General features: G+C 46.0%; 1 protein-coding gene across 1 annotated transcript in view; it reads left to right on the forward strand.

The window, feature by feature from the left end:
- Positions 1-22,384, forward strand: part of LOC144141289 (putative phospholipase B-like 2) — an 89,547-nt gene extending 67,163 nt beyond the window's left edge. The window contains exons 11-12 of the mRNA XM_077672866.1: positions 19,518-19,680; positions 22,156-22,384. Coding sequence (XP_077528992.1) covers positions 19,518-19,680; positions 22,156-22,320 — 328 coding nt within the window. The 3' untranslated portion in view covers positions 22,321-22,384. The remainder of the gene's footprint in view (positions 1-19,517; positions 19,681-22,155) is intronic.
- Positions 22,385-22,878: the final 494 nt, after the last annotated feature.

A 22,878-nucleotide genomic window follows, 5' to 3' on the forward strand; every position in this document is an offset into this window, starting at 1 on the left:
CTCTGCCTGGATTTGCCGGTATATAGTTTGCTGCTCCTTGGTGAGTGCTGCGTGGGGTGCTGGTAGCGTCCTCCTGTCGTGCCTGTAATAAGTGGTTATTTCCCTGTAGGTAAGCAATGGTTGGTTGTTTGCCTCTGCTGTGGACGTGGCCCGGTAAGTCAGTGCTCGGGCCTGCTGGTGGGCAAACTCGTTACCCTCCACCGCAGAATGGGCCGGTACCCACACTAGTTCTACGCTTTCCTTTGGAGGTTTTTTCTCCTTGAGCACTCCGAGGGCCAACCGGGACACCCAGCCGCACTGGAAGCTTCTGTAGGCTTGCTGGGAATCCGTGACCACCTTGGTCTTGTCCGGTAGAGTAAGGGCCAGAGCAATCGCCAGCTCCTCTGCCTCTTCAGTGCTCTGAACTACAGCGGATGCACACGTCAGCAGCTCTTTCGTGGTTGTCACCGTTGCTGTTGACCGGTTCGTACCGTCATTCATGGAGGCGTCCGTGAAGATAGCCCCTTCTTCTTTTGCCAGAAGCCTGTTGAGAGCACGAGCTCTTGCCTCCCGCCTGGCGCCATGGTACGCTGGGTTCATGTTCTTGGGGATGGGCTTGGATTTGATGGCTTCCAGCCATTCATCTGGCAGCTGGTCTCTGTCCTCAGATAGCGTCGCCTTCCAGCCGATTTTCTGCAAGATGCGTCTGCCCGCTTTTGTTTGGCTCAGCCTTTGTTTCTGATTGGCGAGATGGGCCTCAATGAGCTCGTCGACCGAGTTATGCAAGCCCATTTCCAAGAGTCTGCATGTAGACGCGCTCATAGGAACTCCAATAGCTTGCTTGACGGCTTTGCGGATGATGACGTCCAGCACCTGCGTGTTCGCTTTGTTCAGGAGGAGGTAAGGTGCTACATATGTTATTCTGGTTACCACAAAGGCTTGGACGAGCCTAAGTGTGTCCCTCTCCTTGAGACCTCGGTTTCTTGACGCCACCCGTCGGAGCATATGAAGGATTTGTTCCGACGTGCGCTTTAGTTTCGCAACGGGTATAGATGCCCTGTTGTCGGCCTGGATGACTAATCCGAGAATTTTTGTGCTGGGGCGTGGGAGGATGTCTTCGCCCTCTAGGCTGACTTTTATGTCCTCTTTTTGTTTCTTAGGCGCCCTTGGCCGGATGATCACCAGTGCTGATTTAGATGGGGAGCATCTAAGGCCACACCCTTTGGCGAATTTGTCCACAACATCTGCGGCTGCCTGCAGTGTGTCTTGGATCCATCCTAAAGAGCCTGCTTTCGTCGTCCAGAGCGAGATATCATCGGCATATAGCGCATGCCCCAATCCTTCGATCGCTCCGAGCGCCTTTGGCAGGCCCAGGAGCGCCATGTTGAACAAAAGGGGTGACAAGACGGATCCCTGGGGGGTCCCCTGGCTACCCAGTTTCACAGGAGGGGATACCTCTTCCCCCACTTTGATTCTCGCCTGGCGGTCAGTCAAGAAGTCCCGTACATAATTGTAAACCCGTTCTCCGCATCCGGTGCCCTGGAGGTTCGATAGGACGCTGGCGTGAGAGACGTTATCAAATGCGCCCTTGAGGTCAAGCGCCAAAATGGCTCTGGGCGAATGTCTCGTGGCCTGCTTCATGACCTCCTCTTTTATTTGTAGCAACACGTCCTGCGTTCCGAGGCGCTTTCGGAATCCAAACATGGTATCCGGCATCTGATCGGTGTTTTCTAGATGCTTTTGCAGCCTATTTAGCACCATCCGCTCCATCACTTTACCCACACTAGACGTGAGGGAAATGGGCCTTAGATTGTCAATGTGCGGGGACTTTCCGGGCTTCGGTATGAACCTGATCTCTGCCTCCTTCCATCGCCTCGGTAGGTTGCCGCTCACCCAGGCTTCGTTCATGTGCCTCAAGAGATCCTTCCTTGCTCTGTCGCTCAAGTTTTTAAGCAGCCTATACGTGATGGTATCTGGACCCGGGGCACTATTCTGGCGGCTCTCGGCAATTGACACCTTAAGCTCAAAGTCGGTGAACGGTTTGTCCAGCGTCTCGTTGGGTGCTCCCCGATAAGATCCTGGCCGCTGTACACTCCTGTCCGTCTTGAGGTATTTGTCGCTAAGATCCCCAAAGAGCCTCTTTACATCGCCATTATAATTGTTCAACGTTCTCGTCATATTTCTGTTTGTCTCACCCTTGCTTGTCACTGGATCTATAAGGTGTCTAAGGAGCTGCCACGTCTTGCGAGCCGATAGAGTTCCCTGAAGTTCGTCGCACAGGCTGAGCCAGCTTTCCCTGGATAGCTCCGCAGCGTATTCCGCAGCCTGTTTGTTGATTTCTTGGATTTTCTTGCGGAGCTTTCTATTGTGTCGCTGCCGTTTCCAGCGTTTGGTCAGACTACGCCGAGCTTGCCAGAGATGTGCCAGTTTTGCGTCGATACGTGGGGTTTGGTTTGTGGTTGCAATTCTCTCGGTGTGTTTTTCTACCAAGGTGATTTGTTCCTCTTCCCAGTGCTCGTAGCGCTTGCTCTCCGTCGTTGTCTCTTCTACCCCCTCCTCCTGTTCCTTCCTAAGGTTGTCCCAGTTCGTTATTCGTGCTATTCCGAACTTCGCCCTGAAGGCGGGGCCCCTTACTGTGATCTTCAGGATGTCGTGGTCGGACCCCAAGTTCACTCCTGTGTTTTGCCACGAAGCGTCCAGGATACCTGCCAAGAGCTACAGGTCAAGCGTGGTATCTCTGGCAGAGCTAGTACCCATTCGTGTTGGAGTGCCTGGTTCATTGAGCAAGGCCAAATTGTGCTGATCGATGAGGCTAGCTAGTTGCCTACCTTTTTTCGAGCAGAATTTGTACCCCCACGTAGTATGCGCCGCATTGAAATCGCCAAGTACGAGCAAAGGTCTATAGCCGGCTTTGTCCATGGCATCCTGAATTGTCCCCGCTAAGTCAAGGTCCTTCTTGGAAGGTCTGCAGTACATATTCAGTATAAAAACGTTGTGTACACTTCCTATACCTCGGCGGTGGATTTCAATCAAGGTGTGCTCGCACCCTCTTTCTGTTGTTAGATGTTGTGTGGCCGCTATTGTGTTCCGCACCAGCACTGCTGTCCCTCTTTCCGTCAGATCGACGTACGTTACGAAGCCCGGGAGTTTGGGTTTCTTGTTTGTTTCCTGCATGACCAAGATGTCTGGCTTGCTGTCGAGTGAGTCCACATATTGTTGTAGCTCACCTGCCTTGCCTCTAAAGCCACGGCAATTCCACTGGAGAATTGTCGGGGTCTCAGTTGGCTTTTTAGTAGGACGCCCCATCTTGATTTGGGGTGAGGCTACTGGTTGTGTGACCACCCTCAGATCCCGTCTTGGCATACGGTACCCCCTTCCTTGTCTTTTGCGTCAGTAGAAGCTGATTAACGTTGGCTTCAAGCCTGTCTATCCTAGATATCTTTGAGGTCATTTGCGTCACCAGTTGTGATACCTTGTTTGCGAGCTGCCCAATGGTGCTGTTCATTTCTTGCATGGGATGCACCCACTCTGGTTCGTCCTTTGTGGCTGACATTGGTGACTTTTGGTGTTCCGGCTGCTCTGGCTGGATGTCCCGTTTGGGTACCTTTCTCCTTGCGTTGGTGTCCGTCCGTTGGCTACAGCTCTCAGTCTCGCTTTTATTTAATATCGATCGATACATTTCACTTAGATTTTCTATTTGTGCAGTTAGTTTAGCAATCTGCTCATTTTGTTTGGCTACCAATGACTTCAATTGTTCGCACTCTTTACATTGATTCTGAGGCTCTTGCAATAATGGGGGAAATTGGTTGTCATATATGATGGAGGATCTGTCTGACCAGCCCACCTGTTTTAGGTTGCTCCTAGCTGGTGTCTTGTTCCTGGACCTTGAGCTGGACCTCGACTGCTGTCTGCTGCCGTCACCGGCACGTGTTGAACCGGTGTTGGAGGTACTCCTCTCCTTTCGTCGTGGAGTCGCCGATCGGTCCCTTCGACTTTGGCTCGAAGACCGGTCCCGCCTCGACAGCCGCTGCTGCTCCACCGACGCTTTCTGTTGCAGGCCTTGTTGCGACTTCACCTGATGTTGACCTTGCGCCTGTCGTCGCTGCTGCTGATCTCTCCGGCGAATAACGTACGGAGTGACGAAGCGCCTCGAACATCCTTTGGCGCCCGTAACGTGAGCGCCTTCGCACAGGGAGCACTTTGCCACGCAGGTGTGGTCAGGACCTGGGTCGCGCGTACCGCACTCGTGGCAGGCGCGTGTTCCTGGGCGTGGGCAGGCCGTGTTACGGTGGCCCACCTCGTAGCACACACTGCACACTGGTACTGTTTTCTTGTGAAGTGTGCACCGGTGTGCCGTTCCGTAGAGGTAGACGCAGCGGGGAACTTCTGACCCTGCAAACGTCAGGATCACAGTAGTTGACTTTTCCCCCATCCGCCTTGCTGCGTACAACTCGAAGCCGTCCTGCTCGATGTTTTCAATGATTTCTTGAATTGTGAATTCTTCTGGAACTCCTTGAATGACACCCTTGACTGAGTCATCGGGCGCAAGCCCGTATATCTCCACAGAATGTTTTTCATCCTTGATTTTGATGTCAGTTACACCGATTAATTTCTCGCCAATCTGAACAGACGGCGTGCTTATCGTTGCAGTATTCTGGGCTTGGTCGATCTGCAGGTGTATGTTTGCTTCACGCCAGGTTGTGTTGGTGGCGTGAAGGAGAGCCAGGGTCAGCTGTGAGGGTAAGATCTGCTGCAAGTTGAGCCCACCGCGGGGTCTCAGGACTAGCTTGCAATGGTCCCTTGGTAGAGGCTTGAACCAATTCCTGGCTTGACGAAGTGTAGGTCTGGACTGCCGCCCCGGTGGCGAAGGCGATGGTGCTTGCTTGGTTTGGTTATCGGTTAGACGTAGCTGTCTTTGGTCCCGGCGTCGTTGCGCTCTTGATATCACCTCACTCCAACTCTTCACCGACCCTGTCTTCCCCTTTTCGGACAAATTCTGGCTCTCTACCAAACTCTCATCGTCTTGATGCATGCAGTTATCTTCTTCCTCGTCCGATTCACGGGCTTCTATGACGGCCGCATCACCATCGGCGCCAGGCACGAGCTGTTGTTCCATTTCCGTACTAGCAGCTGGCCTACGACGCTAGCGATAGGCCTAGCCCGCCCTCTCGGAAAAAGTGTCCTAATAGCGCCAAAAACGCGCTCACCGGTGAAATGTCGATGTCTTCGGGTGCCGCTCACTGATCTCAGTCCGATGACAGCAACAAGTTCTCATCAAACTCGATTTGGCCGGAACTTCGAGTATTCAACACAGAGCTCATAGAAAGACGGTGCTGCTACCGGCCCGTCTTGGCTTGGCTTCATTGGAGTTCAGCCACAGTACGTTAACTGTACTGAGGCCGGTCACTGCATGTCGCGCAAGCAGATGACTCATTCCCGCAGTGCAGAAGCAGCACAAACCCAGCATTTTGGGTCCAATGCAGCCACATCAAAGTGAGCTCGCGCGAAACCACCAGCCGTCAAGCTTTCAGCGCAGCCTTGCTTAATTACCAGCCTCAGTTGGCAGCAAAATTCATTTATTAAACAGTGCTCACAAATTGTCGTTCCTTTAATTGCTGTGCCTCTTTTACTGCCGAACACAGAAAATATTCAGTTCTTTGTAGAGCTTGAATAGATGTATTGTCCAGGTCCTGATATCCTCTGTGGGGCGGCTTACCTGTAATAAACGGTGAAAGAGGAGGGGGGGGGGGGGCGGCGGAGGGAGCATACTTTAGTGGGTGGAATTTCAGAGAGATAAATTGCGCCGCTTTTAACCAATTTTTTTAAGGCAATATTCCGGAACACTTTCATGCTATGACTACATAAACTATTTTTATAACAGTTGCTTGACCAATTTTGATGTATATAAAACCATCGTGAATGCCTTTACGAAGCGTTTTGGTTCTCAATAAAACACTCAGGAGCATTTAATATAACTCCTTCACAAAAAGTATGTCCAGTTTTTGCCAATTTTTCTTGCAAAGACATTTTCTACTCGATCAACTTTTCTGATGACCTTGCTCAGGGCTGACCCTAAGAAGGAGCGAACAGGTACTTTCATTTTCAATCTATTTTAATGTTGTTTTCATGAGTATATGTCCACACCACGTAATATTCCAAAAGAACTTAATTTTCTTCTAATATCATTCTACGTTCAAAAAATTCTAGACGCGTTGCGAATGACGCCCTGCTTCAGGTGGCTGCAGTTGTATCCCTCTATGTTCACGCAAGGAAAAGCGTAAAATTAGAGTTACATAATTTGTTTCAAACCAATAACATAGCAATGGTAGCATGCATACAGGAAACCTTGCATACTGCAACGAATAGGGCAATAAATATTTTATTGGTCAAGGTTGAATGCGTAGGGTTCTCAACCCGTCGGAGGCAAACTTGCGCCTCTGGAAGTTTATTTATTTATTTATTTATTTATTTATTTATTTATTTATTTATTTATTTTTTATTTATTTATTTATTCATTCATTGATTTATTCATTGTTTTATTTATTTATTTATTTATTTGATGCCTGCTTGCCTTGGATGCATTACAGAAGGGAGATACATAACACTAAGCATTAAATATGAGACAAAATAACAAAATATTTCTACTAAGCGCGCTGAAAATCGTCAATACAAACAGTTAATGCAATCATACGTGGAAGATAATTACACTGCAGTATTGATGTAAAATAAAATGAATCGCGCAAGGCGTCACCTTTAAAGGAAAGTTAATAATTTGCTTTAAGCTAGCGGTCCCACTTTACGATATGTAGAAATGCGCTTGGACATACTTCCCTTCTACTCCAGTTTTTGAATGATATATATTACGAAAAAAGTTCAACCTGTGGTTTCGTCTGTGATGTTTCACGTCCTCCCATTTCAGTTTACTTTTACTTTCTCTCATGCTAAGTTGCGTGCCAATTACCTAATACGAATCGCACTGACATATTCTGTATGTTTTCGAGCGTATCAACCAGCTCTTTGGTGTAGGGATCCACGAAAACACATGCGTACTCCAAGATTGAGCCACATGAATGAAATACGGTTGTTCTTTTCAGTTAGATGGATGTTCACTGACATTTCGTCTCAGAAAGCCAAAAACATATGCAGCCGCAACTTTTATGGTGTGAACCTGCCTATTTAACCTCTAACCACTCCCTAAATAAACTCCTAGGTATTTATATTCCTCGGCCGTTGTCACAGCAGCATAATTTACGGTATACGTATTCAATTGGAATGAAGGTTTTCTTGTAAAGGTTAACACACTGTTTAACATTCAAAAACTTTTATGAATCAGCACACCAGGATGTTATTAAATTCGAATAAAGCTGCAGGTATACGGAATCACGTTCATTCGCTATAGTCCGGTAAACTACACAGTACTTTTGGACAAAGCTATAGGGCCAATAGTAATAACAATGCAAAAACCGATTCATTCAGTTCATAGGATAAAATTTACTACGCAGAAGATGATATGGAACACCATCATTTGCTTTTTTGCAGTCCAAGAATATACAGTCAACCACTTTAAGCTTATCTATTGCAAGAGCCAAATCGTGCGTGAACTCAACAATCTGCGTTGAGCAAGAAAATCCTGACAAAATCCGTGTTTGCTAGGATGCTGGCGATTATGTTTAACCAAATGAGTCATATCCCAAGAGTAGCTAAGCTCACCTTGAAACATCAGAACTAAATTAACAGCTAGGCTTCGTCAGTGACAAGGCTCTGTTGTTATCGCAAATTTAAAATAATTTTTTTTTCTAAATAGGCAGTCGTAAAATCCCATGAAGTAACATAGTGCAGGGCATGAAGTTGATCCTACCAATGCACGAGCGAGTCTCTTCTACGTTTATCACCAACAACATAGTGCAACACTGCTTGTCGCAGTTTAATTGTAAGCAGAATAACTTGCGCTTTTGCTCGCACTTGCCTTTCTTTGGTGGGGAGTCCTTGACATGGTGGAGGTTTAGCTCCTGCGTGGTGGCCGCTTGCTCGACGCCCTTGAAGGCCAGTTATTTTGGTGAACCATCTCCATCTCGGATCGGACATCTCTGCCGGGTCGATTTCTCCAATGCTCTCCATTTCTTGAGGGGGCGAATAGCCTCGAGCTGATGCGTCGACGAAGCCGGCGGCAGAGGCGTGGTAGCGGCGATGACTGGCGAGGCTTAGCTCACCCGTCGGTGTGGCACAGTCTTCTTGTGGCAATAAATGACATTTCGATGGCCTAAAAGGTTCCCTGCTAATGTCCAGTGAGTCCTTGCACCTTGCCCGTTCACCGAGAACACTCATTACTGTTTGACAAACGATGTTCGTTCATTTAAAACGTAGAAACACGGAGCGGATGAAAAACGCGTCCATGCCGTTCGGCTCCCTAACGGCTTTTTCTCTCCCCAGGAAAAAACCGGTCGGTCTCCTTCCAAACACGTCTGTGCATGAATTCTCGGCGCCCAGGCAAGTGCCGTTGTTCGGCTGTATGCCGTTTGCCGAAAAAATGACGTATAACCAGATACCTTACGTAGGCCGGTCTCCTCTTGAACACCGGTTGCCAAATATTCTGGGGCCATTCGCTTGCCGTAATTCGGCCGAGGACAGCTAACCGAATGAAAAACGTATATTCTGGGGCCGTACGTCGGCCGGTATCCTTCATAACACTGGTTGCCAGGAGAGAACGAATATTCTACCGCCGGACGCGCGGTTCAGCGTTGAAACAACGAATGCACGGCAGCCGCACTCCGGCCGGTCTCCTTTCGAACACCAACTGCCGCAAGAATACGCATATTCTGTGGCCGGTCGCTTGCCGTGCTTCGGCCGATTACCGCTTCCCGAAGAAAAAACGGATGCCCTAAGGCCGTACTTCGGCCGTTCTCTTTCTCAACATCGGCAGCCGTAAGAGAACTGAATATCTGGCAGCCGATTAGCTGCCGTTATGCGGCCGGACACGGGCGGACGGAAAAATACCGAAGCGCTGGTTGCCGAATGTTGGCCGTTCAACGCATGATCAGTGGCTGCCAGAACCTGAATGCTGGCCGGACATGCCAGAAAGCGGCCATCGACGGGCCGGTCTTGGGCCACACTTTCTGTGCCGCCTGGGGTATTCATGGTAGGTTGTGACCGTTACTACACCGGGGTGGCCAATCATGCTCCGGTGAGGGAGTGCGTTACCGGCAATGGTCGCCGGGGTCAGGCCGCACTTCGAGCCTCCTTCTGCAATTCCATCAACACGCGGATTTTTTTTAATCCAGTGGGAATTGTACGGCACCGGGATTCGAACCACGGTCCTTCTGCACGGGATCCGTACAAAAGGACCGTGGTTTTTTCCACTAATATATAGCGGAGGTTAATCTGCTGCCAATTTCTAGGCAGGCCGCGCTTCAGTGAGTGTTCCATCATGTACCGGGTAGCGGAGTTGCCCTTGCACTTCGCATGGCTTATAAACAGGCTCAAAAGTTGGCTCTGGCTGCGAAAAACCGAAAGTATGACTGTAGAAGGTTAATCAAATTTGTTTTAGTTGTTACAAAACTGAAGCTCTATAAGATTTATTCGTCAGGGATTATTTCGAAGCTGCATGCAAATCGTACAGAAAAAAATAAACTTGATGATTTTCTGTTGGGTTGGCTTGGAAAAAAAAGACGACATTTGGCTATATCGAAACTAAGTACGCCGGGAACGTCGCTAGCTTCAATGGCAGCGCCTACGTCGGCCCGCAATTGCCGCCCCATATTTCCTTCTACTACATATTAGTATGAACTCTATGCGCACGGCCTCTAGTTCTGTTTGATGGTATCATCTGAATGCTCAGTTGAATGCTGACGTGCACTGATAATCACATCTCTTCTACTGGCTCAAATTGCGTCACGCCTGTTCGAGTTACTTCACTAAAAGCACGAAATTTGAAGGTTTTCAACACTTACTGAGCTTTTGGTTAACGAAGTCTTTCGTAGTTGTAGTGAAGCTGAGGGAGTTATGAAAGGCTAGTTCTTTTAAATTAACGAAAGTTGTAGTTTGTATTCATGATCTCTTTAAGCGAAGCTAAGGACGTAACGTCAAACTTTCGCGGACATAAAAATGGTTGCCACAACCGTGAAAACACGTTCCCAGTGTTTTACCCCACTCATAAGCTGAATGCTTGCTTTCTCCACGTGAAAATAAAATCCTCCGATTAAATACATACCACCGAATAAAATAAATAAATACCACCTCCGATAAAATAAATACCACCGAATAAAGAGCCACAGTTGGACTCGCTTTTTAGTAGAGGGCGTCTGAGACACTGAAGTATTTTAAATGGGTAACTTTCACAAACATCTCCTTTGAGCCGCCTTGTAGGAATTTTGTGACACCTGCGGCGAGTGGAGCGGGATTGCGAAGAACGTGCTCTCATGTCTTTCAGCCTTTCTTTGGTGATATCAAATCAACTTACCAGTACTCGTCCTAATCACGATCTTCACTTTCCATCGTCTTCGTTGTGATAAGTCTACTGCAACCGAAAGAATCTAAAGTACGAAACAACTTTAGTGTTTCGTGTTTATTGGTACCTCCCCTTGCTGATCTCGCTGAACTTGTCATAGCGCTCTTTGTTGTCGAGGCTTGTAGCGCCATCAACATTATGGCACAAAAAACTGCCGTTGAAATATATAAAGCATAGAAACCCCTAAGGAACAGATGCGCTGAAAGAAGTACGCTCAATTAAATGATCTCATCAATGGCTCCACAAAACTGCAAATTCGTTACATATTTTTTGCAGCACACAATTTTGCAACTTTTACTGCAGTGTAAGTGAACTATCACATATGCGCAATGCCCGTACACAGCAGTACACAAAAAAAGTGTCCTTCAAGGGGCCATGAAGGCAAAGTGCAAGTTTGTTTTGCTCGAAGGATTTCGTTCTTTATAGTGGCCCCAGCGCTTGTTCGAAAGCAAATGACGCTTTATTCACTGCGAAATTAATCAATTTAAGCAAAAATTTTTATTCTTGCGCCAAAATGTGTATTTGAACGACGTTGTAATGGCATCACAAAGTCTTTTAGCTAAACTTGATGTGGAGCGGAAACTTGCTCACTGTAAGTCAGCCTAGATGGCGCCACCACACCGCGGCAAGCCGTTTTCTGCCTTTGGTTTGTTTGTGACCGTATTTATACCTGGCTTGTTTTTGTTCATGGAGGAAATAATCGTTTCGTGAAACGTGGTGCTCATAGACAAATATGGTCGCGGAAGTTCCGTCGCTTGCGTCAAACGGCCAAGTGTCGCCTGAGACAACCCCAAAGCCCCGCAGTGCTGTGCATATAAACGAAGCATAGTGCGCGCAGTACCAACAGCGGTATGCATCGGTACTTCTATGCTTACGTGGGCGTTCGTAACTTTCACAGTTTTTCCCACCATTCTTACTGATATAAAAGAATGTGCCTTAAATTTAAGCGCAAATAGATCTTTCTTCAAGCTTATAACACTGCCCAATTTCCGTTTGCTTTTACCGGCCTCCGCCAATCCCACAGCTGGCTGGTATGGCATTGTAGGGTCTGTTGCGGGAATAGTGGGTCGCATGGCAATTTTAGGTGTGGAGTATCTTAGCACCGCACAATGTCCGTCCGCGTCCGTGCGGAAAGCATTTACAATAACAAAAATGCACACAGGCCCCGGCACCGCCAAGATTCAAGCCTTTGGGCGGTAGCCCAAACATAGTTAGCGTCAGTTGTCTTACACATTGGGCTACTACCGTGAGTAACTATCCAAGAGTCAAATGGCTTACTGCCTCGCCTGTAACTGTGCTGAGTACCTTAGGTCATCCCAATGTCCGTCCGCGTCCATCAGTGCGCACACCAGAATCAAGCGAAAATAAAGAGAAATTCGATTTCAGCCGTGAGTTGCACTTTCATTTAGGGATAATCAAGGTTCAACTCACGGCTCAAATCGACTAACGGTCGGAGTGCAAATCGGATGTCACTCGGGAAGCAACATGGATGTGATTTCGAGACCCCTTACTTCGCACCCTCGCCATCATCCACGGAGTAAAGATGCTGCACTTTTTTCATAAAATATACAGCTTTGTTAGCGAAGTTTAGGTTAAAAGTGGTGTGTGCCTGATTTTAACGAGGCAATCTTTTGAATTAACCAAACATACATTTTGTCTTCATGGCCCCTTCAAGCTTCGCGAAAACTTTTTGCAGCGGTTGAACGCAGTACACCGTATTTGTCGAGCCAAGAGCGTGCAGTTAACGCACACACAATATCACCGCATGGCAAACCTTCAGCGGACCGTCGTGGCTGTTTCGCCTGGCTTTCCAGCTGCCAAAACTCGGCATTAGCTCAGCGAGCACGCCCACGTGCGCTCACGGTCCGGCTACCGTTGTCGTTCCTTCGGGCTGCCTGCACTTAAGCGGAGCGCACCTGGCCTTGAATGAGCTAACCTCCATTTTGCTTCTCCAGAGAAATAAACCGCTTGTGATTGGCTATGGCGGGATCTCGTGCGTCATTTGTGGGAGTGGGGGAATTCCAGCCGCCCATTGCAGGTGGAGAAGGGAAGGGAGAGGGGGTTGAGGGATTTTTGGCGAACGGTGCCAACAGAAGCACCGATGACGACATGAGTCAACCAATACAAACTTTTTCTTGAAAATAACAAAAGAAACCGACAGCTATGCACAGAGGACGCGAAACGCAAATCGTTGGGACAGCTAAGTACAGTCATTATGTACTTCGAACGTCCACTAGAGCTATGATCAATATGCACTGCCTGCCAATATTACCGCATGCACGCCGACCGACCTGCATGCGGGTACCTTATCACAGAACGCAGATGGAAAATCACCATCAACAAAAGTTGACGCCAGCACGACTACCCAAGATAGCATCAATACTTCACGTGCGGCAATCCATCCAAAGCCGTACTCTGCTGCACATATTTGTACTTCCCCGTAATGATCTATGTTCTAGTTTATAATGTTCTAGTCTAGTCTAGTCTATGTTCTAGTCTAGTGCTTTCTAAGGCGGTAGGATCGCAACAAGTGTTGAAAACTACGGGTTACTTTCAGCGGCTACGCGGGCACGCTTTCTCTACCGTGGGTTCAATTGAACCGACATAACTTTACTGTTTGTTGTCACCAGTGCCAATTAAACAAAAAACACGTTGAATAGATCGCAACAGTGTTTTTGCATGACATACAAGACGACTGCCTCAATGTCTCAAAGAACGCGGTGTTTTAAGTCAAAGTCGTCTAAAAGAATGAAAAACAAAGATCTTTGAGCCGGTGATGAAAGGTAGAAACATCTCAGATTCCCTCAACTAAAGACCATCACTAACACGCATCATAGTTTCGGGTTGTTCAAAGTCCTGAAGGCACGTCTCAGCAGTTAGAAGGAGTTTACGCATGCACAACTTCTAATACCGTTACGTTCTGTTAGAACTGGAACCGGCGAAACTTTCATATTCTCATTATTTACAATCAATTCAAATTCACATCATTGGGTTTAACGCGCCAAAGCTACAACGGGATCTGGAGTGGGCTGCCTTAGAGGGCTACGGAATAATTTCTGCCACCTGGGTATCTTTATACTGCGCTGAAATCACAGTGCCCGGGATTTTTCGCTTTCGCCTCCATCAGAAACCCTGTCGTGCTGCCAGGATCGAAGACAGGACATTTGCAATTTCAAATTTTCAAAAGCGCAAGTCCAACAGAACTAGTCAGCCTTTGAAAACGTGGTGTCCACCTCAGTTAATACCGTATTTAGTCGCGTAATGATCTCACTTCTTTTTCGAAAAATTTGATGTGAATTTAGGGGTCCCGTTATTACGCGAGGTAAATTTTTGCAAACACTCTTTGAGCCCAGAAAACGCAAGCAAGTTGTGGGTAAAAATTGTTCCGATAGTTCTCATGAACATAATAAAACTAATAAATAAAAATATAATAAAAACTCCGCACACCGCCGCCAGCCGCTCTCCAAAGCGACGCAAGATGCGTGTTTTGAAGAATTACCAAACATGCCCGTACGAGTTTCCTGCGAGGTGGCAACACTTCAACTGTAGTGCCTAGAATATACTACACATTCTAGGCACTATAGTTCAACCAATAAGTGGCTTCCAGTGTTACAGTGCCGAATATCAAAACAGACATGGCAGCCGACTCAGCAACCTGAGTGTGTTTTTTTATTTGTATTGTCAGTGTATTATCCGCATTTAGTGAGAGTTTCTTCCTCATCAACATTGAACGCGTGCTTACCGATACCGCTAATATCGGAAAGTCTGCCGCAATAACGTACCCACGTCCTCTTCGAAAGAGGAGATCACGGAGGTAAACACGACTATCATCAGCTAGACTTTGCACACATACGACATATTTCTGCGGCTAGTCCAGGGTGCGTTCATTTGTGCGAACTAAAAAAATCGAACTTCAAGTATGTACTTACGCGGTGCCATCATTACATGAGTGCGGTCATTATGCGAGCAAATGTGGTAAATGAAGACCGTTGTGATTGCGCTTTGTAATTATCAGCAAATTTTTCGATGAAGTGGCAGGTCAAAAAAGTATAGTTTTTAACGCACAATGGGGCATCAAATTTCGGCCCCAAGATCACAATCCCAAAGAATTCCCTCCTCTGCACCACACGGAATTACAGATTTCGTTAAGGATATGAGCATAAGCTAACCCGGCCTTGCTAGGTGTAACATCTTAGGGCTGAATTACATCAGCGGCTGCGCAGTTTCTATGTTTCTATTTGTCATATCTACTGTATTTTTTGTTTTCAAATAAGACTCTGCAACAACACACTGAGGTTATCCACGCGTAATGTTGGCCAATAGTTAATTCAGGATACTTGCATAATCCCTCAAGGAATGTTGCCTTGCTTGCTTGCTTGCTTCCTTCCTTCTCCCTTACTGAATTACTCCCTTACTACCTTCCTTCTGTACCTTACCGTGCTCCCTTATCTGGCTTAACCACCCAGACGGGTCATTTTTAAAGTTCCTGCGTTTGAAGGCTTACTTGCGAAGTTTTAACTATCGTTTGCTTCCAAATTTTCAACTGTCAACTGTCGTTTCCGCTCCAAAGTAGTAAACACGCGTCTGGAGTAAATGTTCAATTTATGCTCATCAGGAACCGAGCGAAAACCTAGTTGCCATTGTGCAAAACATCGGTGTAGCTGCCGGTGAAACAGTGTCGCCAAATGACATAGACGTCTGTCGCAGAGTTCCATCCAAGAACCCCGGCAATGCAAACAGGGTCGTTCAATTTTAGCGCCGTGAAAAGCGAGGCAAGTTTCTCGAAAAGGCACGTAAGAAGCGTCTAAGAAATAAAACTCCTCAAGTAGGATCGGATGAGCCTATATACATAAATGAACACCTATGCCCAGGAATGAAACGGTTGCTTAGAATAGCGAATGCACGCAAACGTGAAAACGAGTAGAAATTTTTGTGTGTAAAAAACGGTAGTATCTTTGCCCGAAAAGCAGGAAAGTCGCCAGTAGTTGACATAATCGTCGAAAGCGATATCAACAAGACGTGCGCGGACAACCCTGCGCATATCGCTGCACATAGAGCCCAGAAGTCGCCCGTACTTCCTAGCGCCAGTGAACGCGATAGCCAAAGTGACGGTGCACATACTCCCCCGTAGGTTCATCTGTCCATATACCGAAAGCACTGCAGTTGCCTTCTCATGAGCACCGATTACATTCTGCCAGAAAACATTGTTTCAACCACTGGAGACATCAAAATAAATACATGCCTCAAGCTTTTTCATCTAAACGCCCGATCACTCAGAACAAAACAAGATCATGTCTTAGCACTGTATGATGCACGCAACGTAGAATTTTATGTTGTAATGTACACCGAGACTTGGTATACCGAAGACTCAGACCATTACATACTGCCCGGTTACAGCCATTTTTATATGAATCGTATATGCAACCGTGGAAGCGGTGTATCAATTCAAACAACATTCACCGGCTTTGAAATAGTCTCTGAATAGAGCCAAATCAAAGATAATTATGAAATCTTTTGCATAAACTACGGCAAAGAACTATTTGCTCTTATCTACCGCCTGCCAACTCGATGTATTGCTGCTTTTTTCCGTTTCATTGATTGCTTATTTTGGTATGCAAATGACAAGGGTTGCCTGCTAGTTCTTCGAGGAGACTTTAATATCGATGTATCGAAAAATTCCGGTACAAAGAATGACTTTTGGGCAATCCTTGGGTGCAATGGGTTCTAATACGTCATCACACTACCAACACGTGTCACCAGCTCAACGTGTTCACTTCTTGAAATGTTCATCACAAATTCTTCAAGGGATCGCAACATATCTCGGGTCATGAGCTCCGGCATACCTGACCACAAGCCAATATTCCTTTTTGTCGATAAGCACGGCGCTAGCCAAGGTGCGCGGCCTAACAAAGCCCCATACCGCGTAATATCACCAAACACAACTAAACCTTCAGAAACAATATTGAGGGAGTAAACTGGGCTGAGATCTTCGCCATACAGGATGCAAATTTGTCTTATGATGCGTTTGTAGATCTTTTCAAAGCACTGTATTTTGAATCTTGCCCACTGAGAGAATGTCAACAAATAAAAAAAGCGCGACCACATTGGATCAGTCGGCATATTGTAAAAGAAGTAAAACTAATGAACAAACTTCACCACGCATTTTTCAAATCCCCAGAGCCGCCAGCATGGACTGAATTTAAAATTTTTCGAAATATGCCTAACAAGCAGACAGAGAAGGCAAAGAAAGATTACTATTATGGCATCTTTGACAGCGACTGCCTTCACAGAAGTGATGTAGTGTGGAAAAAGTTCAACGAGGTTATCAACCGGAAACCCCGAGCTACTCGCCTGGAAGAAATTGTAGCTGATGGTAAACTCCTAACTGGAGTAGAGCTATCGCACAAGTTTAACAAGTATTTTCCCGGACTTGGTGGCAACGGTGAGGTAAATAACACATAAATTTTGCATAATATTCCTGAAACTGAAAATGCAATATTTTACGGCCAAAAGATATTTCAGAAGTTGTTGTCGCTTTCCAGTCTTAAAAATAGTCGATGCAAAGATGCTGATGCTCTTGAAATCAGACTAATAAAAGATATGCTTGACATCGTAGCTGCCCTACTGACCCATATTTTCAACCTTGCCTTGCAAACTAGCACTTTCCCCAGAAATATGCAATTGGCTAGAGTAATGCTAACTTACAAAGGTTGCAAGGGTTAAGGCTTGGGCGAGTTGGTACATGAATATAAAAGGGGAACAGCGCAAACTCAGACAAGACACAAGAAGAAGGAGGTGACAAACACGAGCGCTCGTGTTTGTCACCTCCTTCTTCTTGTGTCTTGTCTGAGTTTGCGCTGTTCCCCTCTTACAAAGGGAGTGATGAAAACAAAATAGGCAACTACAGACCAATATCTATATTACCAGTATTTGCTAAGGGTTTGGAAAAGATAATAAATGTGAGAATCAAAGCTTTACACAAAAGTACAATCTGATCACAGACTGTCAGTACGGTTTTAGGGCAAGTCGCTTGACGGAATCTGCCTTGACAGCCCGGAAGGAAGCAAGTTTGGTAAACATGGAAAATAAGCTAATTACCTTAGGCATATACTTAGATTTTAGCAAAGCGTTTGATAGCGTTAATAATGAGCTCTTACTCGCTAAAGTGGGACGGTACGGTTTTCGGGGGACTCCTATGGCACCGGTGTGGTCAAACCTAAGCTCTCGAAATCAGTTTGTAGAAATAAATGAATATAAATCTCCCACTGCTCAAACAACTGCTGGGGTGCCACAAGGTAGTATTCTCGGACTGGTGCTTTTTATTTTATATAAATGACATTTATATAAATGGAATTTGTATAAATGACATTTATATAAATGACATTGTACGTATAGACACCATTATTAGGTTCATTATCTACGCTGATGACTGCACTGTACTGGTCCGTGAAAGAATTTGCCAGAAATTTGCCCAATGCAAATCGCATTTGTTACCAGCTTGAAATTTGGTCCCAACTAAACGGTCTATCACTGAATGAATCAAAAACTAAGTGCATTCGTTTTCGTTCTTGAGGTATATTTCTTTGAATTTACCGAAAAGCGTTACCTTGGGACCCTTACAATAGATATCGAAAATCTATAAAGATACTTGTTATATTCTCCGAAAGCATGAGTTGGAATGACCATAATAATTCTATTTGCTCAAAAGAACGGATGGTTGCCGGTGTCATTAGATGATCTCCCAAGTAACATCAATATACTTTTGTACAACTCCATCCTGCGCCACCACCTCAGTTATTGCGCATAAGTATGAGCAAACACCACTTCTCAGAACTTACAGAAACTAGTACTAATACAACAAAAAAGGCCGTTCGGGCTATAGATAATGTCTCGTACTTAGAGCACACTCAGCCACTTTTTCAAAAGCAAGAATTGCTGCGTGCAGGTAACGTATAAAATTATCAGCTACTGCGCAGCTACAAGAAAGCATCGCTAAGAAAACAAAGCTCTTTTTTTGACCGAAGCTGCCGTGACAATTACTCATAACCTTTATTCTTATCGATACCGGTCCCCATGGCAAGTTCCATTTCACGTACTGACTACGGGGGCCGACAAATTAAGACCACCTTGTTTATTGTACTTAACAAGTTTGACCATGAACAAATCAACATTTTATTGTTAAACAATGAAGGCATTTTAAATCTATTTTAGATGATAAAATGCGATTTCACTGCTGGGAACACGAATGGTTTTCTTTTCCTGAAGTTATAAAACTCGCAATACTTGTATGGTGAATGTACGCGATCGTAATCCTTTTTTTGTACTCTTTTGCCTGTTGCAGTTCATGCATAAGTATGTTTTAGTACAGTACACTGTATGTACTCCTGTCGTGCCACCAAACTGATGTTATCGTATTTTAACATTTTATATTCCTCTGACACATAAAAAATTATTTTTCAGAGGGTTTGTTTACATATACCTTCTTAGCGCACACGCCGTTCATTGCTGTACGGGGAAAAGGCCCTGTCAAGCTGCTTCCTGCAGCTTTTTTCCTTGCCCCTTCGATGTACCTTTTTTTACTTGTATGTAACTGTGAGTAAAACGAACTTTGATTTGATTTGATTTTGATTCGATTATGCTGCCCGTTTTCAATGAATGCCTTGCAATTTATGGCGCCCACTGCTGACACAGCACGGTCGCAAATTGTTTTTTTTTATATGAGAAAAACTCCTATCCCATCAGGCTCTAGTAAAAGCTATCTAAAACGAAAAGTAAGTGTAGTAGTAACAAACAGAACAAAACGACAACAGCAACCGTGGGGCCAAGAATAAACCTAAGTCCAGCAAAACCGCACTACGCGTGTATAGCCTGCTCATCCCAAATATAAAATACATAACGTATCATTGGCACAACCATGAAGAATGTTCTTACCTGTTTGATCATTCAGCCATTACAAAGTGTATAAGGTTTTCTAATGTTCTGAAAGGCACCTGCCGTGAGTGATGCAAAAACATTATCACGCCTGCCATTGCAGATTCAACAACTTCGAGCATGACCCCTTGGCTGTGTGTCCTGACTGCGATCCAAAGTACAATGCTGAAAACGCCTTGTCAGCACGGAGTGACCTCAATCCTCCAACGGGCAAATATCCCTTTCTGGAAATGGAACACCGGCCGCACGGTGGAACCGACGCCAAGGTAAGTGCGTTGCAGTGTCCTCTCCTAAAAATCATTTAAAGAGGTGCGACAGAGATCAGACAGGTAATAAAGACGATAGTCTTTCTTTGGTTACGTAAACGCAAGAATTTTGGTTTGCCTGTCTGTGTGTCCCTCGAGTCTACCGCCCACCAAATGGAAAAGAATTCTTGAACGAGCTTTTTGCATAGGCAAAACATTTCCGTACTACTCAATCAGGCAGCTCTGCTTATGCTTGTCAACATTATTGAGCAAAAATAAAAGATTAGGAATCCTTCAGGCAAAATAGCAATGCATAAGTGATAGCTGCAGTGTTATTTTGAATAAATACACTGCTACATTACTATTGAGATAGCAAAAAAAGAAACATGCCTTGAAAAGATGTTTTGACGCAAGAATACCAGAAGCTTTTATGGGGGTACCTTGGGGCGGAATTACAAAAAGTCTTACAGAATGAAAAGGTTAAAGATAAAGGCGCACAAGTAGTGGCCCTCGGCAAAATTGAATTCGCGTGAGCAAACCTTCACTGCGTTTATCGCGGGAGAAGCGAAGCTGGAGGGGAAAAGCGTAAGAGGTTAGAGGGAAAGAGGAGTGACGCGTTTACGTGGCAGTGGTGGGAGACCACGGTCGTCTTTTGATGACATCTTCGACGAAGCAAGCAGAACCGCGGCCACTTTTTAGCCTTGTCACCGACATGGCATGTTCGTAAGTAGGAAGGGAGGCTACGTGACACATACGCCGAAGGAGTAGGCCATCGGAGAATAGCTGGTGTGTATAAAGGCCCTACCAGGAGCACATGGACCGAAATAAAAGCCCTGTGCCAAGGAGAAAGGCTCACTGGAAAAGCTAGTACAAGCGCACGCTGCGAACCAACCTAAAACCGATTTTTTTCTATTAAAGGCAGCTGGCAGTTTGATGTGGCTGATGTCTATGCACGTTTATTGGCAGTGCGCAACGCCTAACCGATCCGATCAAGGGACTTCTAAGTTGAATAGAGTGTGGAAGGATTGAAGTTTGAATGAATGCCTTCGATCATCCCGAGAGGTACACATGCATATGTTCTCGTGACAATGGCGCCTTTGGAAACACACTCAGAATATACGTTGCCAAATTACTTTTGTTGGTAATTTCAAGAAAGAGAAGTGAGTGAAAGAAATGAAGAGAGCAGCAGACGCCGTCGCCTTTCTCTTCATATCGCTCCATAAATAGCCTTCAACGAGGTGGTGGGGGTGCACTAATGAGAGGAGCACCGGTCAGGTTGCACAATGACGTCATGGGGGGGCCTGTAGCCTAAGGTTGATGTATGAATTTTTAAACGCTTCGCATGTGGTTCGGCAGAAAGATAGAGAGGAACTTCTTTATTTCTGGCAATTATGATTATGCTGAAGGGATGGCAGCGGCCTAATGGCCTGGCAAGCTGCGAGGGTCCTTGCAGTTGGAGTTTTCTGAGCCACCAGGCGCAAATCGTACTGGGTGCCGGAAAACTCCCGGTGGAAAAGAGAGAGACATGAACCATTTATTTGAAATGAAAGGTCTTGATTTTACTAGTGTAGGCTCCCTCCTTCCAGGGCCCCTGTTTCCTCTGCCCCAGTCTTGGCCCTAAAGATCAGATACTTCTGAACCCCAGGATTAGAGCTGGTGAGAACTACCTCCCATACCTCATATAACTCAGTGTTGGTGTTTACTGAGGGCCATATAATACGACAATCCCAGGATGCATAGACTAGCGTGGCTAGTTCATCATACCTATTACATGCGTTTGACAATTTCTCAGGGAACATCTTCGATAGTCTGAGGATGTTGTGAAAGGTGTTCGTCTGTATTTGTCTGACAGGCTGATGCTCTGCAGCTGTTAAGCTTTTATCTGGTGGAGCAAAGAGAGCTCTGGCTTTTCTTTGAATGTTGTGCCTCTCACCGAAGGTATTGGGGATTATTGGATTATGGGACGTGGTTATTGGATCTTTTGACTCTTTGGATCTCTTGACCATAAGCGCTGAAACAGGACACGCTTTATTGACACCGCCGCCACGAGCGTCATCCCGTTTGAATCCCAATCATCCCATGGCCTGAATCCACTGCCATACGTCATCAATGAACTTTTACTTCTTTCTTCGTGCTATAGTAATGTGGAATACATTGCCGGATGATATCGCCTCATGTAGCAATCGAAAAACATTGCGTGAAAAGCAAACCGTCCGATTGCTACGCTACCAGTACTTCGGTGATTAAACTCTGTTTAAATGTGTGTAACGGTGTTCCCTCCGAAGAGTTTTGTTTTACCTCTGTAATCTTGCAATTATTTTTGCTTTCCTTTTTCGTTACATTTGTCTGTTTTTTTTTTTTTTTCATAAGCTGTATACTTCGGCCGAGAACCCCCCGTTATGTAATGCCCTCGGGCCTTTGAGGAAGAAATAAATAAAATAAAATGAAACACCCTACGGACAACGTTTTGAAGATATCTGCTCTCAACTGGCGCAGGTGGTGAACTCCACCATGATGTCCAGGCATTACATCTGGACCCAGTGCGGCCCCACCTGGTACGACGGCGAGTTCTTCGTCTGGAGCCTGTCCCCGTTCTCGGCTGTGCCACATGCGGGGCAGCCCGACGCCTGGAGTTTCCTGCCTTTCCTTCAGGACTGGTAGCAGCCTAGTCATCGCCGGTTGAACGCTACGCCTTTCGCCTTGGGGGAATAAAGATGAAGACTGAATCCGCTTTTTTGTCCTCCTGCCTGTATAAAAACACTAATTAGATTAAAGGGACTCTCCAACGCTTCCGATGAACGATCTAACTCGTTCCTTTCCGCCTGAAAGCACTGCGAAGGCTATAGTTAGTGCCAGCCCGGAGCGGCACTGCGCAGCTTGCTCGACTGAGCGAATCCGTCTCCTGTTTTTGCTTTGCTTCTGTGGCTCTCTTTTTAAAGCGGCCATCGAATACGCGCATTGCGGCAACTGACGGAACACCGGCCAATAGTACCTACACCGCGGTAATGACGTAATTCCAGTGGTCGGGGAACGCCAACACCGGGAAAGAGAGAAAAATCTCTTGAGCAGGTTTCTAAGTTACCTGATGCGCATAAAAGGAAGGAAGGAAGTAAACTTCGTTTTCCTAAGCACTCTTAGTCCAAGGAGCCATCTTGGGAAGCTGTGGCCATGGCTTCTTCCGCTCTGGACGTCAGCAGGAGCTGTGTCGCAGCGCTGGGG

This window comes from Haemaphysalis longicornis, unplaced genomic scaffold, assembly GCF_048455015.1.
Source record: "Haemaphysalis longicornis isolate Haplotype H1 unplaced genomic scaffold, Haemaphysalis longicornis Haplotype H1 scaffold_6, whole genome shotgun sequence".
In the NCBI taxonomy this organism is placed as follows: Eukaryota; Metazoa; Arthropoda; class Arachnida; order Ixodida; family Ixodidae; genus Haemaphysalis; species Haemaphysalis longicornis.